Below are 26,476 nucleotides of genomic sequence, written 5' to 3'. Positions count from 1 at the left end.
ACATAATAGAGACATGAGCAATGAGAGTGACCGACTCTCATCTTATAGGTCCCTAAATAGCTTTTATGTCATTATCACTCCCTCTGTCCCACCAAGTTTTTGTTTGAAAAACCCAACATGCATTAATCACTTTACTAATTGAAATGATTGTTGCATTACCCCTATTAATTTGGATATGCAATCACGGGACCAATTAGACAAGTGAGTCCAATAAAAGGACATTTGCTATCACTCCCCTACATTTCGCATATATTTACTAATAATCCCCCAATTTAAAATTTCACATTCCCTTTTCCTTTCCCCTAATGTAATGTACAAATCAACCAGCTTCTTAGAGGAATCGTGATCATGGTTTTAAATCTTGGTATCATATTGACATAGGAGTGTTAATTTCCAAATCAATTGAATTGACCAAAACCGACTGATTCAGTCTGAACCGAATCAAAACAAGTTCATCAATTTGGTCCGAGTTTGTAGGGTTCTATGAAAACCATTAAAATGATACTAAATCGGACCGATTGAAACCGATAAAAATTGAAAAGCCTATAAAAATCATTATTTTCAGTATTTCTTTAAATGCATTTATATAAAAATTGAACCGAATCGACAACAAGCCATTACATCAAATCAATAAGAAATTAATCCAAATCATATCAAAACGAACTTTTGGCTTAATGGTTTGATATCAATTTGGCCAATTATTATCTTGAAACCGGACCAAACTGATCGATTGACACCCTTATGTTGTCATACCAGTTGATATATATTAATATCAGTCATGCCTAATAATGATATTAGTCTAAAACCGGACCAAACTGACCGATTGATACCCTTATCTTTTTGTTTTTTAGATCTTGAATTGGTCTCGGACCATTACCAGTATCGATATTAGTATCTATAGTGACCAATGGTCCGATACGAGCCAGGTGTTCACGTACGTGAATGTACGAGAATGGCTCACAACCTTTGAGATGGAATCCACTTTGTGGGATCCACATGGAGTGGATTCCATCTGAACGACTGTCAATCGTTCGCATACGTTCACATTCGTGAACGTGAGCTCAACTCGTCCGATACGGTATACGATACCATGATTTAAATCTTGCCACTCGTGAGTCTACACTCTACAATATACATTCAAGTCATGACTCATGAGTCCACATCTCATGACTCACGAGTCCACGGCTCATGACTCAGGAGTTGATTTCGATTTAATTAAAGTAAACATTTTAGGGACAAATAAGTAAAATCATAATTGGAAAATCTAAAACTGGTTTGAGTGTCGAGAGCAACTACTGGACAAGTGGCTGAGTGACGACTGATTTGTGACTACTGACTGGAGTCAAAGTTCTTTGAGGGGTATATAAGTAAAATCATAATTAGAAAATATAGTGGAACGCGAAATATCAAAGACTTCAGGACAGTCGGATAAGAAAAAATAATTTGATGAGGTATTTAAGGGTCCCAACATCTCTGTATCTTTCTTCTACTCCAGTTTCTTCTTACTCTGTGACTCTGTGAGCTCCTCTGTCCTTTGAATCGTTTCCACTCTCCACCATTTCTGGTCTCTCGACGCGCACATTGAGACGAAAACGTTTCGATCCGAAAGCCGAAACCTTTAGTCGAAGCTCCAAGAACGTTCTTGGTAAGTCTCCCTCTCTGCATTTGTCCGATCCTTTGGCTAGTATTGTGTGGTTGTTGGGAATTGTTACTCTTACAATATCACGTGAACCACTGCTGAATGCTATGTATTTCTTATCCGGGACAGAAATGTTGTTGATCCGCGAGTGGTGAAGATCTGGTTTTTAAACGATTTCATGTGGTGTTGATTTTGATGAATGTAGTAGGGTTTTATGGGCTGGATTGACAGGTTGGTTTGGTGAGGGTCATGCAATGTTTTAATGCGTGAATATTGTTGATATTCTTTTGGTGAAACGTTTCTAAAAATCAAGAGTTGAACTTGTTGAGTGCTTCGGAGCTCGTGATCTTGCTTTTTCTGCGCTTCTGATGTTCTAGATCTTGACTTGAGAACACGTTTTCTTTTTCCTCCGTTTTTTCATAATCTTTTTACGAGTGAGACTAAAATAGTTAAAAGTATAATTAGTTAATGATGTATATCTTTTAACAACTTACAATGTCTTCAACCGATATTTTTGGTTCCGTGCTGCAAATGTGAAAGCTGCTAGGATTTTATTTCTTCATTTTGCATTGTTTGAGAAGTCTGGATTCAATTGAGATGATGTAAGGAATTCAGTTGATGGATCTGCTACATTGATTTTGGAAATTCCATATTTTCTTCCGCTCCACTCTTATGTATTGTTCTATACTTTCTTTTTATCGTGTTGTCGTCTTTCACAATGCTTTATGTGTAGATAAAGTAGAATATAAGCCTAATTATGTAGATCCTCAAAATGGAGGAGGCAATAATTACTTCAATTTGCACAATTTCATTATCCTCTTGATTGACCAGCCATATAGGTTTTTAGATTTGAGACAATGAGGGTTGTATGTATTTCATTTATCTGCTGAAGGGCTACATTTCTCTGGATACATAATTTATGCAGATTGCAGAGCTGTTGCTTGTACTGTTTATTCTGAGTGTTCCTTGTGAGTATCTTCTCAGTTCTACTTCTATTGCAGGTGAGGTTGTAATTTCTAGAAAGTTTCTAATGGCAGTCACGGATGCTCAGAATCCAGTTCTCGGAGAAACAACTTGTGGTTCTCTGCTGCATCAGTTGCAGGCAATCCATTTTAAACCTTTGTACCTTGCAATTTTTCTTCCAACTGATTATTCTTTACATTTTACATGTGTTTTTTTGGGGCCTGTAGCAATGCTTTGAGAAACAAAGGTAATTACTAATTAATACTTGGTTTGCAATGCAGAAAATATGGGATGAGGTTGGTGAGAGCGACGAGGAACGTGATAAGATGCTACTTCAGCTAGAGCAGGAATGCTTAGATGTTTACAAGAGGAAAGTTGACCAGGCTGCAAAGTCAAGGGCACATCTTCTCCAGGCTTTGGCTGATGCCAAGTCTGAACTCTCAAGACTTCTCTCAGCTCTGGGAGAGAAAAATTTTGTTGTAGTAGTGAGTACAAGCCAGTTTATGCAGAGTGTGTTTCTTTATAATTCTCATAGTTATGATGTCGAACAACTTCAAAGATATATTATAATGGATTGCATGAGTCTACTGGGATGCAGTTTCATCACAAGTGTTGGGAACTTGGGCTAATTAATGACTCTGCCAATTGTTATTTTACAGCCTGACAAAACAACAGGAACAATTAAGGAACAACTTGCTGCAATAGCCCCAGTATTGGATCAATTATGGAAGCAGAAAGATGAGAGACTAAAGGAATTTTCTGATGTACAGTCACAGATACAGAAGATATGTGCAGAGATTGCTGGAAATTTGAAACTTAGTGAGCAGGGTGGGACTCCTACAGTTGATGAAGCAGACCTGTCTTTGAAGAAGTTAGATGAATTTCATGCTCAACTTCAAGAACTTCAGAAAGAAAAGGTAGTTTCTTTTCTTCTTTCAGTGATTAATTGATTCAAGGTGGTCCGGAACTTAGTTGATTATTCTGACTTCTAACTCTTGCACTCATGGGGTTAAAAATGACCTATTGCCTGTTTTCTTTTGCAGAGTGATAGGCTACACAAGGTTCTTGATTTTGTAAGCACTGTGCATGATCTTTGTGCCGTCTTAGGGATGGATTTCTTTAGTACCATTACTGAAGTTCACCCAAGCTTAAATGACTCTGTTGGTGTGCAATCCAAGAGCATTAGTAATGACACTCTATCCAGGCTGGCTAAGACTGTACTAGCACTAAAGGAAGATAAGAAACAGAGGCTGCTAAAGGTAGTTCTTTTGTTATTTCAACTCTAGTTTCTTTAGCTTGCTGAACCTTACTAATCAAGATTGGATTCTTCTGAGTAACCCTGAAAACATGACTACTGACATTGCCTAAAATACTTAAGTGGTAAGAACTTTAGCTAAAAGTTCTTCTAAGTGACGGTGGCAAACCAGACATAACTAGGCTGGGACTAGCAGCTTCAAAGCGCTTCTCATTATATATAAAAAGTTTACCTACATGAGTATGTAAATTGATGGAAGTAGTTAAGTTATGCTCGGTTTGTTTTTATGTAAAATGGAATGAAGAAAAAAAAGAAAAAGAAAATGTAAAATATTTAATTGAGAGTTTGTTTTATAGGAAGTAGAATAGAGGTACGTAAATGTTTATTGTGGGGCCCACTATTTTGGTCCAATATTTGGTAAAATAAATATATCCTTTGTTTTATTCAGGCTCTTCTCTGTTTCTCCTAAAAAAATAGCTCAGCCCTGTTTGACACCTTTGTAGTGATTTTCTTTTCTTTTTGATTTTTCTAGATTTTGTATACAAGATTTTCTGATTAACTGCTAGTCATAGCTTTATTATAATTGACCTACGTGGCTTTAACGTGGTGAAGTTTTTTGGGCTTCCCATGTTGATTTGTCTTATTTAAGAAATACATTTACATAGCCAAAGATACATTTATGGAAAAATGTTCTCTGCACCGTGGCGGCAGGATGTGCCCAGACACATGGGGGGTGGGCGAAATGACCACCCTGCCCCATGTGTCTGGGCGCAGCCTGCGCCCCCGTATGCTGCGGTGCAGAGAACGTCGCCCCTACATTTATATAGCTATTTCATTTATATTTGATTTTACCTGGTTTTTGATAAAGGAGAGATTCGACTGCTCTCTTTTCCTATTTCGACTGTGTATGTGTCCGCGCGTGCGTGTACACACGCCCATCATAGTTGCATGTAAGGAAAACATTCAGTACTGTTGAAGTTCGTATAATTCGTGTCCAGGAGGCATGAGTACAGTGGTAAGCAATTCAGCCTGTAGGTTTGTGTGTGTGTTTGAGTAATATGGGATCATGTAATGTGCAAATAATATGGCTAAAATTTAGAAGTACAGATATTTCTGTATCGTTAACATTTAAATTATTTTTACATGCATTATATATGTGGATTTACTATTGATGCACCCTGAAATTGTTGGGACGTACTACTTTTACTTGCTCTATCTTACATATAAGGAATATGCCTAGATCTTTGACAGACCTTGTTACCTAAAGAGGTATTTGTTTGCATACTTGTTTCGGATCCAATGATTATGTACCATCTAACTATATCTACTACTTTTCAGCTTCAAGAGCTAGCATCACAGCTTATTGATCTATGGAACCTAATGGATACTCCAGCAGAGGAGCGGAGCTTGTTTGATCATGTTACATGTAACATCTCATCTTCGGTGGATGAGGTCACTGTCCCTGGGGCCCTTGCTCTTGACCTGATTGAGCAGGTTAGAAAAGTCAACTGCTTTGCATAGCTGCTAAGTTGCTAACTTGTGTGGATCAAGCCATTGTAATCTCTTTTTTCTCTTTCATGTCTTACCCCCTATGAAGGCTGAAGTGGAAGTTGAAAGACTTGATCAGCTAAAAGCCAGCAGGATGAAGGAGATAGCTCTCAAAAGACAAGCTGAACTTGAAGAGATATATGCCAAAGTTCACATAGAAATAGATTCGGATGCTGCTCGAGAAAAAATCATGGTCCTGATTGATTCTGGGAATGTTGAACCCTCTGAATTATTGACTGACATGGATAATCAAATCGAAAATGCAAAAGAGGAGGCCCTCAGCAGAAAAGATATATTGGACAAAGTCGAAAAATGGATGTCAGCCTGTGAAGAAGAGAGTTGGCTTGAAGACTACAATCGGGTAATTATACTATTTTCTCTGTCTGATAGCGTCATCGTATGCTTTCTGTGTAATACCATGTAGGAGTTAGGAGCTTTGCCAAAACAGCATATCTGGAACACTATTCTGGTGCAGATGTTCTAGCTTTGGGGGTTTAAAAGTTTGGCAAGGGTTATCCAGCTCACTAGAGTCATTTCCATTCTGGTGGGACTTGTTGAAGTCATAGTTATCAAGGCGGGAAGGCGACCATGGCATTTTAGAGGGAAAAAAATAAGGTGAAACCGCCATGGCGGCAAGGCGCCCAAGGCGTCCAAGGAGCCTGGACGCCATGGCGTCGCCTTGATAACTATGGTTGAAGTGTTTGACCTTGTTGCAAATATTTTTCTGCTGTCTGCTGAATTGAACTAATAGGCTGGCCCTTTTGGTATTTTAATCATTGTTTGCTACCTAGACCTGGAACCAACTCATGCTTGTAATATGCATTAGGTGTGGTTGTGATGAGCAATGCCATTTGATCAACCTAGAAATCTCTTTGGCTGGAAATCTGCCTTGTGGGGCATTGTTAATATCCAAAAGATTAGAATTTGCTATTGACCATGTGCGAAATAGCTTTTGATAGCCGTGAGTGATACGATGATATTGGGGTGGTGGAATTATAAGATAAGATCAATGGCTGGCCTCTAATAGTTCCTTTGGATCTTGGCATGCACTGATGTGGGCCTTCCAATGGATTTGGACTAATCTGATGAGAAGTTCAATCTTACATGGCTATCTGGGGTCTCTGGACCTGTAATGTAGTTTTGATGAGTTAGGTCTACCCGTATCAACCTGGATTGGTCCCCCATGCCCAGATTTTTATGTGCAGTCATTCATGCTCATGATGCTATTGTTCAGCAAAAAGAGTTGGTCTGTACTGGAGAAGTTGAGATAATGTATTCTCTTTCCCGAACCTCTCCCTTTGTGTGTGTATGCTTGAACAACAAAAATAAAGTTTTTGGAGTGTGTACTTTAATCATTTTATGCGGGACATTTAATTCCCTAATGTGTGCCTTCTGTAACAGGATGAGAACAGGTATAACTCAAGCAGAGGGGCACACTTAAATCTCAAGCGTGCAGAAAAAGCTCGCATTCTGGTCAATAAAATTCCAGGTATCTTTGGAGTTTAGACCTGGGGCTCCATGGTGACCAACCCAAAAATTACATTTGGATTTTTTTTCATGCATTTTATCTCAAATCTTCCAAGGGTTTGAGGCGTGAATGGACATCAATAAATTTTGGAGACGGTTTTCCTTCAGCCACGGTTTCTTGACCGAGGGATTCGGATGGTCTCCAGAAGGTATCAGGGAACAGTACAGTGGCATTATCGACCCTGGACAATTGGGGGGGGGGGGACAGACAATTATGACCCTTAGATAGGTGTACTTTTCCTGCACCCATGGTGCAGGAAAACTTTCTTCTTAAGTTTTTTACTGTATTCCAGAAGATATTGGGGAACATTACAATGGTATTACCGACCTTGGACAATCGGGAGGACAGACATTTATGACCCTAGATAGGTGTACTTTTCGACTCTCTCTTTAAGTTTTTTTTACTGTATTCCACCACATTTTTATTAACTTTTCCTTCTTGTGCTTTTAGGCCTGGTTGAATCCTTGGTGGCCAAGACTCGGGCATGGGAGGAGGATCGTGGTATGTCATTTACTTACGACGGTGTACCTCTTCTTGCCATGCTGGATGAATATGCCATGCTCAGGCAAGACAGGGAAGAAGAGAAGCGTAGAATGAGGGTGAGTAGAATGGTATTCTCTGTGATCTTTCTTTTTGCTACTAGTAGTATGAACTGTTCAAGGTCCATAAACATGAATGGGCAGGCTTCAGCTGCTTTATGCGCAGTGGGTTGTCTTCCACAGTGGATCCCTCTTTGTTGGGTGGCTGAGTAGGCCTGTGCGTTTGTAAGGGTATTTTTATCTGCTCCATTTTCCCAAGTTCCTCTAACAGAGGGGGGTGGATTCCACCTGGGCAGTATGTCCGGGCAGGGGTAAGGTGGTCATTTCCGCCTCTTCTATTAGAGGTACTTGGGGAAATGGACCAGATAAAGGTCCTTTGTAAGGTGGTGGCCATAGTATTTTTATCTGCTCCATTGCCTGCCCGTTCCATTTTCTCAAGTTCCTCTAATAGAGGGGAGATGGACCCCACCAAGGCAGTGTGTTCGGGCAGGGGTAGGATGGTCATTTCTGCCCCCCCTCTATTTGAGGAACTTGGGGAAATGGGGCTGCCCAGGAAATGGATCAGATAAAGGTCCACCACTGCCATGTGGCTAGCCATCAGCAGCTGATGTGTTAATTTGGTCAGTTATGGTGGAGCTTATGTACAGGACCAGAAAAAGTTCCATGAGCAACTGAACACAGAACAAGAAGCAATGTTTGGTTCAAGGCCAAGCCCAAGCCCCGGCAGAGCATCACTTGGTACAAAGAAGGTGGTAGGTCCACGCGCCAATGGAGGTGCAAATGGTACTCCCAGCCGACGATTATCTATGAGTGCGCATCAAAACGGCGTCAAGTCCATAGCCAAAGATGGGAAGAGAGATACTCCCCGGCCTGTGGCTCCTGTAAACTATGTTGCGATATCGAAGGAGGATGCGGCTTCGCATGTGTCGGGCACTGACACTATTCCGGCTTCACCATGATAGTTTAAAGTAGATGAGGCTTTTGTAGTTCAATTATCTGTGTGATAGTAGTATAGTACTATGAGTAGATATTTTTTTAGTTCCGTCCTAGGAGATGTGTCCTTCAATCGTGATCATCAGACTGGTCAAGCTGTGTATGATATGATACTAGCAGGCACTAGCTAGATATGCGGTTTTCCTTTTTCGTTCATCTTTGGTCCCTCTCCATAAAATGTAATCTTCACCCTCGACCTATACACAAGTCCTGAATATGTAACTCAAAAATTGGCTTTAGATTGGCTGATGTGGCCTTTTGGGTCTCCTTTGAATAGTGGGGTCGGCCATATTGGACCAGGATGATTCAGAACCGTAGTGGGGTTCAATATATCTGATCAGTTTCTGGAAATGACATGACTAGCTGGTTAGAATAAGCCATGGACAGCCCATTTCTCGATTGACCTCTTGCATATAATATAGTGTGAAGAGTAGGTGGGACTATGGATTTAAAAATCGGATTGGTCGATTCGGGCTAATCTTTGTATGGATTTACACCAACTAGGCCGATTCGAATTTGATCGATCTGAATCATAGTTAGTAAAAGCGAAATGACACAAAATGGAAACGGATGGTTTGGGTTTTAAACAGTAAAAAATTGTAAACAGGTGGAATAAAAAAAGCAGCACTATCTTCATATAAATTGAGGAATTTTTAATTGAATATCTATTTTTAATATTCAAAACAATTGTAACATCTAAAATTAATCCATATAAATAACACAATCCATTGTAAGTTCCTAGACATGTCAGCTAATATCATCCAATATCAGTTTTCAATTCATACACCATAATTTTAAAATTCTTGTTGGACCATGTGGCTTGGCTATGATGTTGGTCATCGTTGTCAACACAACCAGCATACTCATCGAGTGATGCATGCTTACTTGCTTAGTTGTAGTTGGAACTTGGGAGTCATTGCTTTGGCAATCTTTTTCAGTAGATGCATCAGTTTGTAGCTCGATTTCAAGGTTCGCGCATTAACCTTGTGTTGAAGGTGATATAATGAGAAATGTAGCTTTTCGAGTCATCTTTACGAAAAAAGTAGTTCAATCAGAGTTTGCTTAGTTTTCAATTCATACACCATAATTTTCAAAGTCTTGTTGAACCATGTGGCTTGGCTATGATGTTGGTCATAGTTGTCAACACAACCAGCATACTCATCGAGTGATGCATGCTTACTTGCTTAGTTGTAGTTGGAACTTGGGAGTCATCGCTTTGGCAATCTTTTTCAGTAGATGCATCAGTTTGTAGCTCGATTTCGAGGTTCGTGCATTGACCTTGTGTTGAAGGTGATATAATGAGAAATGTAGCTTTTCGAGTCATCTTTACGAAAAAAGTAGTTCAATCAGAGTTTGAGAGAGAGATACGGTTAATTAAGTGAGTCAATGTGGACAACAAACATTGCTGCATAAAAAAAACGTCTAAAAAAAAATAAAAAAATGAGAACATGTTTAAAAAGGGAATGCTTACCGTTTGCCCTTTTTCCCATATGTTTGGAAAACAAACGACCTAATGCATTTAAAACGGTGTTTTTGCTACCTATGATCGGAATTCTGATTCGATGATTTTAAACCCTGGGTGGTGAGGGGTGTGGGTGGTGCAGTAAACTAGACAAAACCACCGATCGATTAATGTTGTAACAAGTCTCTAGGGATGGTGGGACCCGCACATCTCAAGAAGGTCATCAGATTGTACATTTGGTACATCGAGTCATAGGCATTCTTCATAGTTAAGCATCAACTACAGGTGAATCTGATTAGACGAATTGGGTTGATTCAAGGGTCGGCTGACCCACTAATCGAATAATTCCCATTACCCCAAGGGGTCAGCTCGATTGACAAAAGACCAACTCCTCAAACAAAAGGTCATGAATTCAAACCACCTTGGGGCCTACCCCATCTCCTATCCCCCCCCCTCCACCCTAAATTTTTATCGCATGCGGTTCCTTGACTGGTACTGTTCCTAGTGCCTCTCACAAGATAAGGGTGGACCCCACTAGGGTAGAGTGTTCGGTCAGGTGCCCAGGTGAGTCCCACCCCCTTCTTGTGAGAGGCACTAGGGAAGTCCTCCCCCCCCCACTCACCCACCCACCCACCCACCCACCCACCCACTTAAAGCTTTCCAATTCCAAAAAATATCGCATAATTCCCATTATTGGATTTTCCTCGTATCTCACGTGGCAAGGATTTGTAGTCTTGTATTGCCACCTCAGTGTTTGCTGAGAGTTGATTGCGTGGCTTCAGTAGTTCGATTAAAAGTTCAATTTGCGTAAATAGCATAAAGTCGCGACTCGCAATCTTGGATTGGTATTCTTGTTTTTACTGAAGCCGTATGCCCCATATGCGACTCTGACGCATAGGGAACACGGTTTCGTCTCTTCTTCCACCAGATACAAGCAAAATAGCACGTTTTCGGGTTCGTGAGTCTGTCTCTTTCTATAACTGTCTGTCCCTGCGTCTGTGTGTTTTGGAGATCAGAAAAACAAGAAGAGATCGATGGGGAGCGAGAACGAGCCTGCGAAGCTCCTTCTTCCATACCTTCAGAGAGCGGACGAGTTGCAGAAACATGAGCTCCTTGTTGCTTACTACTGTAAATACTCCCTCTTTTCCTTTTCGATATGCCCTAGACTTCATCCTCTACTTTGTTTATGTTGTGTTCGATTTTTATGCCTGCCCTTTTAATCATCTTTATGACGCTTTTCCTAATTTTCTTGTTCTCAGGTCGTTTGTACGCGATGGAACGAGGATTGAAGATCCCTCAGAAGGAGCGCACTAAAACTACTAATGCTCTTCTTGTGTCGCTAATGAATCAGCTTGAAAAGGTATATTTTTTTCCAGTTTCCACTGGAAATTGATCAACGCTAGGTTGCTTTTTCAGGGTTGGACTTTGAACACTACCACACTAATGTTGTCTCCTACTGCAAATTTACCGGCTCTAATCTTAAACTATAACGCCTTACTTCTGTTTGGTTGATTTCACTCTATGGTCAGGGTGAGATGTTTACTCGTTGTTGAATTTTCTAATTGGGGGACTCAGTCTCAAAGATATTGATTAAGAATTGATACTCCCTACGTCCCACAAAGATAGTCCTTTTGAGATTTTCAGTCTCTAAATGTTTGTCCATTTTCAGAACCGAGAATGAAGTTTTGTTGAATTCCTCTATAGTCCCCCTATTTAATCATGCATACATTTAATTGAATTCGCTGTCATAAGTGTTTTCCTCTGTTACATAAGCCAAACTAACTGGGGGAATGTTAGAAACAGGGTTTAAATTAATGGGTGATTATGCATTGAACAACAACCTCCTTAAAATATGTTTTTAACCCCCAAACAAGATAGTATTTTTGGGCAGGGAGTATTTTTTCATCATGTTGTGATTGATTTTCAGAAGAAAACCGAAGGCTACGAAGTAGCGACTTTATGAACTTGGGAAGTAGAGTTGAGATAACCCTGCAGTTCTACTGGAATTACTCTTTCCACATAGAGGGGGCACATGAGTTGCATTTGATGTTATTCTATTTGTGGTCGACCGTTGAGTTGTTTTAACTATATTCATGTACTGTCTCTATTTGGAAGTGCATCTTCTCTATTTCTGGAATGAATTGAAGCATCCAAGGTAACCTCAGGGGATTGGTTTTGCCAAAGGAATTCCGACTTTAATGTGTCTCCATGAAGCAAATAGGCTTTGTGCTGTTGTAAAAAGAAGAAGATGCCCAAGGCGGGTTTACTTTGTGGCTCAAAGTTTTCTGTAGATAACATGAATACAATGGGCATAAATTTCTGCTATGACCGTAAAAATCCAGAAACAAATTAATCAGATTTTCCTTAAACGGATTGCAAGAAGAAAAGATTAAAAGTACACAGAAGAGACCTATACTAGAAGTTGATATCTGACAAAATTTGCAATTGTAGTCCATACTTTAATTGTTCTTTTTAATCAACTTTGGGTGTTCATCTTTGTAATGAAGTGGAGGCCATCAGATTTTTTGATGTGTGAATCTAAGATGAAGGTAGCTATTACAGTAGATCTTTTTTAAAATTAAAGGCCCAAAATAGATTTTTAAAGAAGTGTAGGCCATCAGATTTTTGATGTGTGACTGAAATTGGTGGAATGGACTCTTATATAAGTTTAGGGCTGATGTTCTCTGTGCCGTAGCGCAGCATGCGCCCAGACACATGGGCCTGCCATTCTGGGGGGGCAGGGTGGTCATTTTGCCGACCCCCATGTGTCTGGGCACAGCCTGCGTCCCCGGCACAGAGAACAATTGGCCATAAGTTTATAAGTGGACTGCAGTTTCTAATGGACTTCATGTGTCCAGGAGTGTATCATCTTATTTCAATTACAGTTGTGGTTGTGATGCAGTTACTCACCTCAATAGGGCTTTATAGAGAGTTGTTACTTGTTTGTGGTTATTTTTCTCATTTTTCTCATTATTATTTATTAGTTATTTTCCAGAATCCAATGTTTATGTGCCCTAATTTATTGTCCAATATTTTCTGTGATCTTTAACTGTGATATTTAGATCTGTTGTTATTTGTTTAAATTCTTTATCTTATTTACTGAAAAGATCTCCTCCTATATTGGTTCTTCTCGCAGGATAAGAAGTCATTGCAGTTGGGCTCTGAAGATAATTTGTATGTGGAGGGATTTGCATCGAATGTTTTTGCGAAAGCAGATAAGCAAGACCGAGCCGGGCGATCTGACATGTACGAAAATTCCATTTGTCTTCATATGAAAATTTTAACTAAGGTTTCCCTCTTATCAGTGTTTTAAAACCCGGCCTCTTCATCGACCTCTAGAAAGGACTGAGTCCCAAATCAAACAATTAGACTGTTGATCTCATGACATCATAATTATATTTTCAATACTAACATATATACTAGAGTTAATTGGGTCAAATTGGTTGATATAACTTGGTTGAGCGGTTCAAACATCCAAGACAAATTAATCAATAGAATCTTTATATTGTGAATGACTTCCATGACATCATAATTATTTTTTCTTTGCTTACATAAATTATAAAATTAATCGGTCAAATGGTTGATATCGCATGGTTAAGCGGTTCAACATCCAAACCAAATGGGACAATGAAATCTTTTTGTTTGTTGACTTTTCCTTCTCTTTTTTTTTTTTTTTTGGGGGGGGGGGGGGATGTTGGGGATGAGGTGAATTTGATCCTACTGCTGGAATAGCATAAGCTCTGGGTGGTAGGGAATTTTTGGCGTAGTTAGTTATTACTGGGTTTTAGAACACTTAAATAGACTGTAAGTGTAGCCCATTACTTGCAGTGACATAATTGAATCCTTTAGGTTGGAGTGAGTCTCATTACTTTGATGCCCCTAATAACATCACTATCTGATTTGTTGAATACCTTCTCTCTATCATGGCCATGCTAATGTATATGGATGACATTGTCCATTCCAGAGTTAATGCATTGGATTGTGATCTGGATCCAATTTGATGTAGCTGAGTCTGAAAGAAGTGTGTTAGTGCAGCTATTGTCTTAAATAGAGTTGAATGGAAAAATTGGATTCGTGTAGCGGACCCCAAATAGCCTAGGGAGTTGAATTTAGTCTGACTAATATCAATAAAAGAGCTACACAGTGCACGAGGCTCCCGCTACTGCAGGGTCTGAGAGGGGCAAATGTATGCAGCATTACCCCTTGCTTCACAGGAGAGGCTGTTTCCAAGTTTTGAACCCGCAACCAACTGGTTGCAATAGCGCAACTTTAACCGTTGCGCCAAGGCTCACCCACGAATCTGACTAATATCAATCCAAATCTGAAATCTTTAGATTTGATGGAAGCTCGGATTGAATTGAACCTAAATCTGATCCAATCTGACCTGCTTAAAAAGTAGCCGATTCTTCCCATAGTCTTTATTAACCATTATGTTGTTTCGAAAATGAAAGCTGTTCTGGAGTTGTTCCATAGTTGGAAAATCAACTACATGTGGTTAGAAGAGTTGCATAAAGACATTATGTTATTTCGAAAATGAAAGCTGTTCTGGAGTTGTTCAATAATTGGAAAATCAGCTACATGTTATTAGAAGAGTCGTGCAATCTTTTCTTTATTTTTTATTGTATGAGTTAATATTGAATCTCTGTTGTTGCCCTCTGAGTTCCCAGATTCCTGCATTGTGTATATTATATACAGCATTTTGGTATAGCTAGTTACCTCTCGAACCCTTAACCCAGCTTAACTGTCAAAGTTAAAAGATAATTGCTAATTACAAATAAGAAGTTTAGAGATTGGATGTCTGTCATCTGGTTCATCTAAATATTGGAATGGAACGGATTATAGGTGGGATAAAAAATTCTGCATTGTCGGTCATGCCCTTCCGTATGTCTGTTATGTGATCATCAAGCCTTTTAAAAGACAAAAACCTTATATTCTTCCTTTATTACCAGTGCACTGTTGTTGGTGTTTTAATTATATATGTCGCCTTGTTACAGAAATACTGCAAAAACTTTCTACGCTGCAAGCATCTTCTTTGAGATTCTTAACCAGTTTGGTGAACTCCAGCCTGATGTGAGTTCAAAATATTGTTATTTCCACTTTAGTTATTTGTTTTCTTTCTTTACCTTTTATTACTTAGAGAGGATGATGGTCTGATCCTAGAGTTTTTACTTTTTTTTGCCGTTCCTCTATGTAATTTGAAGAATCATACCGAGTTGATTTTGTTGTGTAGCCGACCGCCTGACCCCCTGTAGTTGGGAAAAAAAGACTTGGTTGAGTTGAGCTCACTAAGTCAACTTTGTTGACATTTAGACATGTGTTGTACTCTTGACAGATTGAACAGAAACAGAAGTATGCTGCCTGGAAAGCAGCAGATATAAGGAAAGCATTGAAAGAAGGACGGAAGCCTGAACCGGGACCACCTGGTGATGATAAAGATCTATCAATCCCATCAAGTACACCTACTGCATATGTAAGCTTTTAAATCTGATAGCAGCTTTATCTCAGTTCAATTATTTATATTTTTTTAGTGAGTCAAGACTCAAGAAAGATTTTGCTAGTGAAAAGGAGAAACCTAGCTAACTAAAATAATATGGGGCTAGTTATAAGTGTGTGAAATCTTGCTCAAACCAATTGGGAAAGAAGTATGTGGTGGGAGACTAAAGGTACGCAGTTTAGTTTTTCACTTTTTCCAATGCTGACTATCATTGTTATTTAAGATAAATGGTTTATTCCTCTTTTATTTATTTATTTATTTTTTTTAAGTAGAAAAAAGCTAAAGACATATCAGACAGGTCCCAAGAAAAAAAAAAAAAAATTTAGATGGTTAAGCTCTTAACACTTTGTTCACTTCTTCCTTGAAAATATTAACACAGAAGGAAACTGGAGAACTTTCTATTTTGTGTGTTCAGTGATTATAGATATCTTACCATCTTTTATTACACTTCCTAGTTCTATGGAAGCTTCTGGTTTTCCATTAGTAATACTCCTTCATATTTGGAATTTTGCTCTGATGCTCTTATTCTGCAATCCGAAGTCCGAACATTCATGTTCACTTTGAATTTTGCACATCATAATTTTTTTTTTCATATATAATTCTGTATGTTATGAAAATAAAAAGAAAAGGATGATTATTTGGGACACAAGGAAGTTGGAACCGGAAGTTGAAAAAAGGCCATTTAGAATAGAATCCTGGGTACATAAAGGTCGTTCTAAATTTATAGAATATTTTCAGCTTGAATAATGTCTACTTTTATTTTCATTATTTCTTGCAGAAACAAACTCTCCCTCTACTTGTTTTTTCATATTTTGCTTCTGCATTGAATTCTAAGGGGGGTTCTCTGTTTGTGGCATTTCGGTTTTTCGATAGGGAAGATGCGATTAAAACAAATTATCCCTCTGCTATTTTTTTTTAATATATTTTTTTTCAGTAGGGAAGACGTGTGATAAAAACAAAATCTCCCTCTTTTTTAATATTTTGCTTCAGTATTGAATTCTAGGGGGGGTCTTATTTGTGGCATTATGGTGTTTTGAGATGGAAGATGTGATAAACTCTCGACCTTAGGCTTGTAAGGAATAAATCTGGACAAACTACTGAAATCTCGGTTTGAAAGCTAGGATTTTCTGAGCGAATACCTGAATGAGTCTCGTAATGTGTCAGGCAAGTCTAGTGCATCTTGTTCAGGTGTGAATTTTTAAATTCAAGTGATTTGGCTTGTACCTCATTTTGGGCTATAAAATGGGCATCATTCAATAGTATTTGCCACTGCACCTGGAGAATTTGATGATCCCTAATAAATCGGTATTTGCTCCCACTTGGAAGTTCTCATGATTGGAATTACTAGTTATGTCTTGAAAGTGACTCTTTAATATTTGTCTAGGAAAGCTGCTTCTTATGTCTTGAAAGTGACACTTTATTATTGGTCTTAGGAAAGCTGCTTCTTAACTTAATGGTCATTATGGAGACACTAGGGAAGCACTAACTAATTTTTAAGTATTCTTCCTATGCAGGATCATGGACCAAGTGAAACCAATTCAATAAGCCATCCAGGACCAGGTGCTGAGGCATCACCTCAGTTCCATGATAATATTAAGCACTCAACTTCTACAAACATCATGACATCACCTCCCTCCTACCCAAATGCTGATTACCCTTACAACGATTTCCATCCTCCACCACTTAACAGACAAGAAAGTTCTGCTTACTCTCAGGCTCCACCACTTAACAGACAAGAGAGTTCGGCTTACTCTCAGGCTCCACCACTTAACAGACAAGATAGTTCTGCTTATTCTCAGGCATACCATCAACCCTATCCACATGAATCTCAACAATCATTGCCGGGAAATTATCCTTTGCATGAAACACCCTCTCAGCCCTACTCGTTTCCCAATTTCCAGTCTTATCCTAGTTTTAATGACAGCACCCTTCCAACTGCTCCATCACACTATCCCTCTTACCACCAAGGTTCTGATGCTTCCTACTCTCATCAAGCAGTTCCACCAGTTCCAGGCTACCAATCAGCAGCTCAGTACACTCCTACTGGCGGGAATGAGAACAACCATGCAGAATCTGCCACAACTGCCCAGACTTTTCATTACGACAGCAATTACCAGCCACCACCTGAGAAGGTTGCTGAGGCACACAAGGCTGCAAGGTTTGCTGTGGGGGCTTTGGCATTTGATGATGTGCCAGTTGCAGTGGAGTTTCTCAGAAAATCTCTTGAATTGTTGACGAAACCATCTGCAAATCAGTAGTTCTATTGTCTATGCCTAAACTTGAAGAAATGAGGTTTCTGGCACTGATGTGTGTGGTTTCGTATGTATGTGTGATTACTAGAAAATGCTGAGTTCTATCATCTTAATACCCCAACATCCTGCACATGTCATTTGTAAATTGTAACATTAATGTTTGAGCATTGCCGCAAGCTTGGTACAAATGCTAAGGCATGCAATTATGGTTATCTACAAAATTTTTCCCATGTTTGTGATGCAGATGGAAATCATCTCCAGTAAGAAGTTGACATAAAGTTCATCTTTATCATAGGTTCCACATGCCACGTCAAGTTTATTGCTCATAATCCTGTAAGTCACATAAAACTGAGATCACCCATTGGTACTTTTGTCCTCTATGCACCCATAAGTTTCATATTTATAGCTTTGCCCATACCCCCACCTCCAAAACTTTTACCATCACCACCTCCTTTTCTTCCGACATAAACCTGGTCTTTCAGCTAGAGATAGTCAAATACAGCTGTTGCCTCGGTCGCTGCCTCCAAGGAGCGGAGCAGAGCAGAGCACCGCCGGGACTCCCCACTATCTCTCCCGATGATTGGTTGTTTCCCTCTATTGCCCCTTACACCCCTTCCCCCCTCCCCCCCCCCCCCCCCATTAGGGAGTCTTTCATTTCTGTATCATCATACAGAATCCCTTCTATATGATCTCTGGAATTCAAACTTGAACTCTATTTATGAGTTACTATTTCTATCAAATTGGCCTTTGTTTCTTAATTTGAACCCCACAACCCCCTTCTCTCAGTGTGTGTGTGTGTGTGTGTGTGTGGTTCACTCTTGCATCTCTCTTCCCTCTATATCTTTCTCTCCGATGCGGCGGGTAGTTATTGCACTAGAGGGGGAAAAATATCAAATATAATTTGTAATGAGCTAAAAATTGTAAAAATCATTTCATTGAAACCACTGAAGGTGCCGAAATTGATGCTTAGCTTCCACTCTCAAATGTACGAGTTAAGTTTTTAGCCAGACATATACATTATTTTAAGATTTGGAATGAAACCTACCTACCACGTTCTTAGATATGATGATATGGATAGGTGTTTTTCACAAAATATAAATCCAACTAACTTGCCACGTGGCATATACATATGCATCTCATGATTTGTGGATGGCCCACCCAAGGGCACTTTGCTATTTTAAAAACAAGTGGGACTAAACTTAAGAAGGGGAAGGGAGTGAGAAGAAAATTTTCAAGTGTTCTGGAGTATAGACATAGACGTGCAAAAAGGGTATTTGAAGATGAAAGAAGAAGAATAAGATCCCGGGTCTCCACTCTCCATTTCCAGAGGTAGAAAATAATTAAAATAAAATTTTTTTTTTAAAAGTGAGCCACCATAAAAATGGTTGACTACTAGCCAGTAGCAACCAGTAGTTAAAGATTTAGGTACAAAGGGAACCTTGAATTTTGGGGTGATAATTCCACAGAATAATCAGGCAACCAACATCCTTTTGGCTTTTAAATGGAATTTTTTCATTCTTGAATTTCCCTCGAAACTTCTCATGGGCAGGTTACGATGCGTCAAATAGGAGGGTGGAAAGGTATTCTTTGACCATGTATAATAAGGGGTGGGAATTAATGATGGCATATGAGTTCAATCATATTATCATATCACTAGTAATGTAGGAATTCTTCTTCCTCCACGAGTGAAGGAAAACTTATTTCAATTAACATTCATCAGAGACAAGAATACACTACATGGAATTAATCTCTACGCAAGGCTGGTGGATAAGGATCTTCTACTGCCGAGCTGCCCGGCAAGACCGTGCAGCCCAGACACAGTGAGGCACGCAATGACCGCCTTACCTCCACTCGGGCAAGGTGTTTGGGTAGGGGCAAGGCGGTCACTGCACGCCTCACTGTGTCTGGACTGCACGGTCCTGTCGGGCAGCTCGGCAGTAGAGGATCTGGATTCGGCTGGTGGAGCCTTTGTTCCTGATATCATCATATATATATGGAAAAAGTTTTCTGAGCTACTGGGGTAGAGTATAGTAGTACCTCTTTGTCTATTTCTCTCGTTTTCACATGAAATGATCTCATACCTCATGGTTTACTCCTCTATGCCACTTGTTTGCTTTTTTTAAAAAAAATTTTATGAGACCTCTCCCTATATGTTATATTGAGCATTCTAGATATCAATATGGAGCCAAATCAGATGGTGTATTCGCTTTTAGGGAAAGAAAAAAAAAAACATCTATGAGAGAGAGTGTATGCTGTGCTTAAAACACAAAACACAGAGGGGCGAAATGACCAATCACCCCCATGAAAGGTGGAAATCCGAACCCCTTCCATGCATACTCCTATTGACCCTCACATGCACACAAGGGCCACGCTCCCCCACAGAAAACACTTTCCCTAGCTTTTATTGTCTTAATCTCATATCAATGATCAGTTCATAAGCTACTCAGTTAGTGTCATTAATTACTTTATATCATCGATGAAGATGCTAGAGGGGTTATACATATTTTACTTGTAACGAGGATCCTCTTTTTTCAGGTACAGTTAGTCAACTCGAAGAAAAGGATATCGTTGTGATTGTAATCTAATTATAATCATAGATTACAACATTTTAATTTAACTAAACTAAACTAAACTAAACTAAACTAAACTTCTTGATATCATTATCAACCCAACTTTTCTAAGGGTGGAGAACCACCCACCTTCACTTGAAAAAGCTAAGCTATGTAGATTATGGGGATAATTAATTACAAACTATAAAGGTAAAGTAAACATTCTTTTCTATCCATGGACCATCGATGGATGATATAACTATACTCATACATAATCAAATCGTAGATGGAGATTGAAGAGTTTTGATGCTAATTGAAATTCAGTTTTTATTACGCTTTTCCAATAGGTGCCTCACCATCTAGACCTAGGGTTTATAATTTGGAATATCTCCTCATATGTGAAGAGTAATTACTCTCCAAGTATGCCGTACCATCGAGGAGAGAATGGTTTAGGTTCTCGTACGAGAACCATTCATGTACACTAGATGGTGCACAAATGGAATCTAAGAGTGTAGATTCCACTTGTGCGTCATCTGAGCATACGAGATTAGTTCTCGTATGAGAACCTGATCCAGCCTTCAATCCATTAAGGGGTTTTCTTTATTTGCTTTTTCTTCGTAATTGATAAAAAAAAATTAGTAGAACTGTTGGCATATATAGTATTAGAATGTTTGTGGAAGATCTTTATCTCCTCTAGTTCCCTCTCCGGCTTAGTTCCCAATGCCTCTAACAAAGTTGGGGTGGGAGGCAATGATCACCCTACCCTTGCCCAGGTGCCTCCCCCCCCCCTTATTAGAGGTACTAGGGAATTGGACCGGACAGGGAATTGGAGGAGATAATTTTCTGTTTGTAGAGAGTATTTTGAGCCAGATCCCCTCCCCATACGTACAGAGTAATTTAAAAAACTAATTGCGATAAACTTGTTTTAAACTATATATAGACTGTTGTGTTCCCCTATTTGGGGAAAACCAGACAGTAAAAACATGTAAAGCACTTGACCAACAAAGTGAAATGGGCTCCATCAAACCAATTATCTAAACGGTTTAGAACAGGTTGTCCCTTGGCTGGGTGGAATTGGAAATAAGTAAGTGTTGGATAGTTTTCTTTGATTCAAACTTATGTAAAAAAGGAAGGAATAACATAAATTAAAAAAAAGGCGAAAGTCTTCTCTTCTGTCCACGCTTTTCACGGGCTTACTCTTTGTTGTGCTTCAATTTCCACCTTTATCCCAACTCTAACAAGGCAAAAGTCTTCTCGTCTGTCCACATTTTTCAAGGGCTTAGTCTTTGTTCAACTCTACTTTCTTTGTTTTTCATTTCCATCTTATCCAAAGAAATTCTTTGTTAATATTATTGGGAACAAAGAGCGTACTCAATGCATGAGACTCTTGTCATTGTGGGGGTTCGGAGAGAGTCATAATACATGCAACCTTATATCGGCTTTACAGAAAGGCTATTCCTTGACTCGAACTTGAAACCACTAGGTTGCAATGGAGCAACTTTCCCGTTGCACCAACATCCGTCCTTTGTCAAACTATGAGGCCACCAATCCAAAAGTAGCAGAAGGCAACTAATACGATCCATTTAGAGAATGGAGTATCTCAATGACATCTTTATAAATGTGTTTAAAATTTGACACATTCTTTTAATTGCCCCTTATATTATCCTCAAAAAATGCTTTAAGATAAGAGTAAAAAAGTGACATATCATTATGTCATTATCAATAGGTGCCACTATCATGCACATTTTAGAATATCCAGGTGAAATGATACTATTACCCTTGTTGGAAAAAAATTATACTCAAGCCGTGGTGGGTGTCAACAAGAAAATCCCTTTAGACAATGAATTTGGTCCATTGCCTTTCAGTTGTGTGAAAATGAGTGTTAATTAGGGCTTGTAGTAGTTTTGCAATATTTTCTTTTTGAATTTGGCTCTCCTCCACCAGCTGTGGTGGGAACTTGAGGATCTAGGCCAGCCAAAAGAGAGGGGGCCCGGGGAGGGGGGGGGGGTGTATTATAAAGATCTCTTTCTTTGTATTGTAATGTTCTCTTTCCATGTATTGTAAAGATGTCTTTCCCTTGTTTTTTGTTTTTTTGGTAATAGTCTTTCCCTTGTTTAGTGCTATGGCAATATGCCATGGACATGTATGCATGGGTACCAAGCTTGTCATCTTTGCACTTTATCTAAGAATAATAATATTATATATTATTTCATTCTTTCCAACCAATAAAGAAAGAAAGAGCTAGGAAAGAAAAAGAAAGAGAGAAAGAATTTCATGTTTTGTATCCTAATCTAAAATGCTAACAAGGAAACACTCTCTTCCCTGCACTGAAATTCTCTTCAATTCTTAGTTCACACTCTATATATATGTATATATTAATATGTATTGAAACACTTACTTATGGTCTCCTCTTCAGTCTCTCAGTTTTCACCCCAAAATAAAACAACCCAACTGACTCTTTTCCCTACCCAGCAAGAAGATCAGTGAATGAGTGATGGCTCTCCAAGGAGATAATCTTGTTGTTTCTGAAAGGAAGCTTGAGAAGATGCTCAGCATGAAGGGAGGTAAAGGAGAGACTAGCTATGCCAACAACTCTCAGGCTCAGGTTTGGTCCTTTTCTTCCCAATTTCTTGCTCCCCTCCTTTAATTTACACTTACATCTATGTTCTTTCTGATTTCATGTTCTTGATTTTGTCATTAAAATTCCTCCACCACTCCCTTCTCTCCTGGCTTACTCTATGGGGAAAGAGAATGCCCCTAGGCATGTGCGGTGCGCCATTGTATCCCTGGGAAATTCTGTCTTTCTATGGGGGTGCGGAGGTCATTTTGCTTGCTCCAGTATCAAGGCACAGGGGCTGCGCACCACACGCGCCCAAGTAGCGTTCTTGCTCCTAAATATATAATAGTAATGTTTTAATGTGTTACTTCTTTGACTAAATTTCAAACCAACTTTAATGACCACCAATAACTACTACGATACCACTTGTTGTTATAAAATAATCATATTTTTTCATGTATCCTTTCCTTCTAATTTATGATCATGGCTTGGCGGCTTGCTAATTAAAAATGCAGGCAATTCACGCTCGATCGATGCTTCACCTGCTAGAGAATACACTCGATAGAGTGCAACTAGAGTCACCGGAGATTCCATTTGCAGTGGCGGATCTCGGGTGTTCATGCGGCGGCAACACCATCTACATCGTTGATGCCATCATCAAACACATCTCTAAACGTTACGAGGCCATGGGCTACGATCCACCGGAGTTCTCCGCCTTCTTTTCCGACCTCCCTTCGAACGACTTCAACACCCTCTTCCAGCTCCTCCCTCCTTTGGCCAACAACGGCGCCACCATGGAAGAGTGCCTCGCCGCCGATGGTCATCGCTCCTACTTCGCCGCCGGAGTTCCGGGATCTTTCTACAGGCGTCTGTTTCCGGCCAGATCCATAGATGTCTTCTACTCTGCTTTCTCTTTGCACTGGCTCTCTCAGGTTTCGTTCTTTCATACAATACGTCGAAAAAATAATTTAATCACATGATGATCGTGACCGTCTGATTCCCTTTTCTACTTCTGACTGGTCAAAAGGTCAACCCACTCATAAATATTATAATGCATTACCAGGTGCCGGAGATCGTGATGGATAAGAGATCAACGGCTTATAACAAAGGAAGGGTATTTATCCACGGTGCAGGTGAGAGTACAGTCAATGCTTACAAGAAGCAATTCCAAGCGGACTTAGCAGGATTCCTAAGGTCGCGTTCACGTGAGATGAAGAAGGGTGGATCCATGTTTCTTGTTTGCTTGGGGAGAACCTCTGTGGACCCCACTGATCAAGGTGGGGCTGGTGTTCTCTTTGGGACCCACTTTCAGGATGCTTGGAATGATCTCGTCCAAGAGGTATATATTATATATTCCTAATCCCACCATTTCCAAGGACAAATCACTTAACATTCTGATTCCCCCATCAACGGTTTCTGGCCAGGGTCTACAGCGTTGGCTGTTGACCCTGACACTACCGTAAGAGAAGGAAACAAGAAAAAACCAAAAGTGGAGAGACGATTAGATGTTGCTTCAGGGTGACAAATAATCATGCACCGGCAGCAGTTATGAATGAATGGATCTTATTAACCAACCATAGGCTGAGGCTCCATAAAAACTTATAAATGGTGGGTCCGCCTTTCCATTTTTGACCACTACAGCTATGAGAAGCAAAGATTGAGAGATGGCAGGTGGGGGATCCCACCATGACCAGATAACCTAAACATGATGGTGCTCCGGATACTATATGCCGACACCACATGCAATCATTCCACTGCACACCGACAAAAAGCCATTTTACACCTTCTGATCATTGTTCGGATTATGATTATGTGTATATGGGACCAACGCATGGCTATTCGCCCTCGTCAACCGTTCATTCTAAGCATATAGATCGAACGGCTACTGGTTCTCTTGTTAAGTTTATAAATTTTTTAAAATATTTTGGGATTTTTTTATTACATTTCTAAGGTTGTCAAACGGGCTTTTGGGTAATGGGTTGGGTTCACATTCTCGTACGAGAATGGGTTCCAACCATTCAGATGGCATCCACATGGTGGGACCCACACATAATGGATGCCATCTGGATGGGTTTAACCCATTACATACCTACGAGAATGGGGGCCTGCCTCTTGGGTAATCGGGATAGTTCCCTACCGGTTTTGGTCCCAAGGGTGTCAGTTTTAGAACCGAAACCGTTTAATAATGAGACCGTCTGATATAGAATCGTCCTACTTAGTAATAGAACGGTTTCTGATTCGGTTTTTGATTCTGGTTCTGTTCTGATCCTAAATTGACACTCTTAAATGCATTGCAGGGTCTGATAGAAAGCGAGAAACGTGACAGCTTCAATATACCGGTTTACGCGCCAAGCCTCCAAGACTTCAAGGAGGTAGTTGAAGCCAACGGCTCGTTTGCCATTAACAAGCTGGAGGTTTTCAGAGGGGGAAGCCCTTTAGTTGTTAGCCGACCAGATGATGAGGCCGAGGTGGGCCGGGCCTTAGCCAATAGTTGTAGGAGTGTTTGTGGGGTCTTAGTGGATGCCCACATAGGTGACCAGCTTAGTGAAGAGCTCTTCAAGCGGCTTGAGCCTAGGGCAACGGCCCATGCCATAGAGTTAGTTGAACAGCTACAGTTCTTCCACATAGTTGCCTCCCTCTCCTTTGCATAGAAAGGAAGAAAGAGAGGGAAAGCAATTTGAATCCACAAATATCCACTAAAGGCACAAATAGATCAAATATGATTGTCTTTCATTCATGGCCCACCCCCCCTCTCTCTCTCCATAAAAGGTAGAAATAGATCATAGATGGCTATCTTTCATTCATGGGCTCTCTCTCTCTCTCTCTTTTGTGGGTATGTATATGTATTGTGTATGTGTGTTATCACTGACTGTGAAGTCATCTTCATACTTGATGGGGTTGTGTCTTTGTGTTCCCTTGAATCAGAACTTAGTAAGTAAAGTGAAACCCTCCTCATTTCACTTTCTTTTGTAGCTAATGATTGTGTCTATGTATGAGAAGGTACATTTGATGAGAAGGTCTCTCTTTGGCATGGTTTTAGTGCATGGTATCAGAACGGGTTTCGGTGATTTGTAAAATCGATATGATACCGATATGGTATCAATCTAGATCGGTTGTATCGGACAAAAAAACCCATGAATTTTCTTAAAAATGAGTTTTCTGACCATTTTACCCCTTGTCCATACTATGCTACTGATATGGTATCGGTACAGTATCAATATCGACGACTAACAAACCGATACATATCGCCCGATGCGAACGATATGATACCGATACTTAGAACCATGCTCTTTGGACCTACCACTTGTGAGAATTTGTCACTGTTGACATGTCTAGGTTCAACTCTTAAGATAAGGTTCAATCTCTTCAGTTATCTTCAGATGTGATTTGTGAACATCATATAAGCCTATACAAGTAACCTTTTTTTTACTTCGTCTCTCTTTCCCCATAGACCACTTCTTTATAATAGGAAAAAGTTTCTTTCCCCAAAGCTTCTTTCAAGTCATATTGGCAACTAGTTCTTTTTATATATTTCTTTCTACAGTTTTGTTAGATTGACCATCAGTATCAAGAAAATGGCCTAATTAGCCTCCTAAATAAATATTGAAAAAAGGTTCATTGAGCTGTCAAGTGGGATACACTAGCATTTTTATATCAATCTCTCTCCTCACATGAAATGATCTCACTATCTTTCAAT

The 26,476-nt window shown here is 39.7% G+C and overlaps 3 protein-coding genes across 5 annotated transcripts; all 3 read left to right on the top strand.

Moving 5' to 3' along the window:
* Positions 1-1,513: 1,513 nt before the first annotated feature.
* Positions 1,514-8,621, top strand: LOC122640636 (65-kDa microtubule-associated protein 1-like). The gene is made up of 10 exons (XM_043833849.1): positions 1,514-1,645; positions 2,641-2,741; positions 2,884-3,087; positions 3,262-3,519; positions 3,646-3,861; positions 5,196-5,351; positions 5,455-5,766; positions 6,807-6,894; positions 7,384-7,532; positions 8,120-8,621. Exons 2-10 carry the CDS (start codon positions 2,670-2,672, stop codon positions 8,429-8,431), a joined length of 1,767 nt encoding a protein of 588 aa, XP_043689784.1. The 5' UTR covers positions 1,514-1,645; positions 2,641-2,669; the 3' UTR covers positions 8,432-8,621.
* A 2,245-nt stretch (positions 8,622-10,866) lies between these two features.
* LOC122640854 (protein HOMOLOG OF MAMMALIAN LYST-INTERACTING PROTEIN 5-like) lies at positions 10,867-17,878 on the top strand. 3 transcript variants are annotated; one of them, XM_043834117.1, is made up of 7 exons: positions 10,867-11,055; positions 11,187-11,287; positions 13,064-13,173; positions 14,922-14,997; positions 15,260-15,397; positions 16,936-17,136; positions 17,221-17,878. In XM_043834117.1, exons 1-7 carry the CDS (start codon positions 10,962-10,964, stop codon positions 17,677-17,679), a joined length of 1,179 nt encoding a protein of 392 aa, XP_043690052.1. In that variant the 5' UTR covers positions 10,867-10,961; the 3' UTR covers positions 17,680-17,878. The 3 variants fall into 3 exon arrangements, with proteins under 3 accessions (XP_043690052.1, XP_043690051.1, XP_043690053.1); XM_043834116.1 differs by having other exon boundaries at positions 16,936-17,878; XM_043834118.1 differs by lacking the exons at positions 13,064-13,173; positions 14,922-14,997 and having other exon boundaries at positions 16,936-17,878.
* A 4,719-nt stretch (positions 17,879-22,597) lies between these two features.
* Positions 22,598-25,449, top strand: LOC122640523 (indole-3-acetate O-methyltransferase 1-like). The gene is made up of 4 exons (XM_043833737.1): positions 22,598-22,827; positions 23,295-23,711; positions 23,843-24,118; positions 25,077-25,449. The coding sequence occupies exons 1-4, from the start codon at positions 22,717-22,719 to the stop codon at positions 25,428-25,430; spliced, it is 1,158 nt and encodes a 385-aa protein (XP_043689672.1). The 5' UTR covers positions 22,598-22,716; the 3' UTR covers positions 25,431-25,449.
* Positions 25,450-26,476: the final 1,027 nt, after the last annotated feature.

The sequence above is a fragment of the Telopea speciosissima genome, chromosome 9 (assembly GCF_018873765.1).
Source record: "Telopea speciosissima isolate NSW1024214 ecotype Mountain lineage chromosome 9, Tspe_v1, whole genome shotgun sequence".
Classification (NCBI taxonomy): domain Eukaryota; kingdom Viridiplantae; phylum Streptophyta; class Magnoliopsida; order Proteales; family Proteaceae; genus Telopea; species Telopea speciosissima.
Note: the sequence above shows the minus strand (reverse complement) of the source record. Positions and strands in the feature narration are given on the sequence as shown.

Bases quoted from the DNA above. Each gene is read 5' to 3' on its own strand.
- LOC122640636 (XM_043833849.1), top strand. From the start codon at position 2,670: ATGGCAGTCACGGATGCTCAGAATCCAGTTCTCGGAGAAACAACTTGT. The intron at 3,088-3,261 runs GTGAGTACAAGC...GTTATTTTACAG, and splicing joins AGAAAAATTTTGTTGTAGTA to CCTGACAAAACAACAGGAAC. The intron at 6,895-7,383 runs GTATCTTTGGAG...TTGTGCTTTTAG, and splicing joins TCTGGTCAATAAAATTCCAG to GCCTGGTTGAATCCTTGGTG.
- LOC122640854 (XM_043834116.1), top strand. From the start codon at position 10,962: ATGGGGAGCGAGAACGAGCCTGCGAAGCTCCTTCTTCCATACCTTCAG. The intron at 13,174-14,921 runs GTACGAAAATTC...GCCTTGTTACAG, and splicing joins CGAGCCGGGCGATCTGACAT to AAATACTGCAAAAACTTTCT. The intron at 14,998-15,259 runs GTGAGTTCAAAA...TACTCTTGACAG, and splicing joins TTGGTGAACTCCAGCCTGAT to ATTGAACAGAAACAGAAGTA.
- LOC122640523 (XM_043833737.1), top strand. From the start codon at position 22,717: ATGGCTCTCCAAGGAGATAATCTTGTTGTTTCTGAAAGGAAGCTTGAG. The intron at 22,828-23,294 runs GTTTGGTCCTTT...TTAAAAATGCAG, and splicing joins CCAACAACTCTCAGGCTCAG to GCAATTCACGCTCGATCGAT. The intron at 23,712-23,842 runs GTTTCGTTCTTT...ATGCATTACCAG, and splicing joins CTTTGCACTGGCTCTCTCAG to GTGCCGGAGATCGTGATGGA.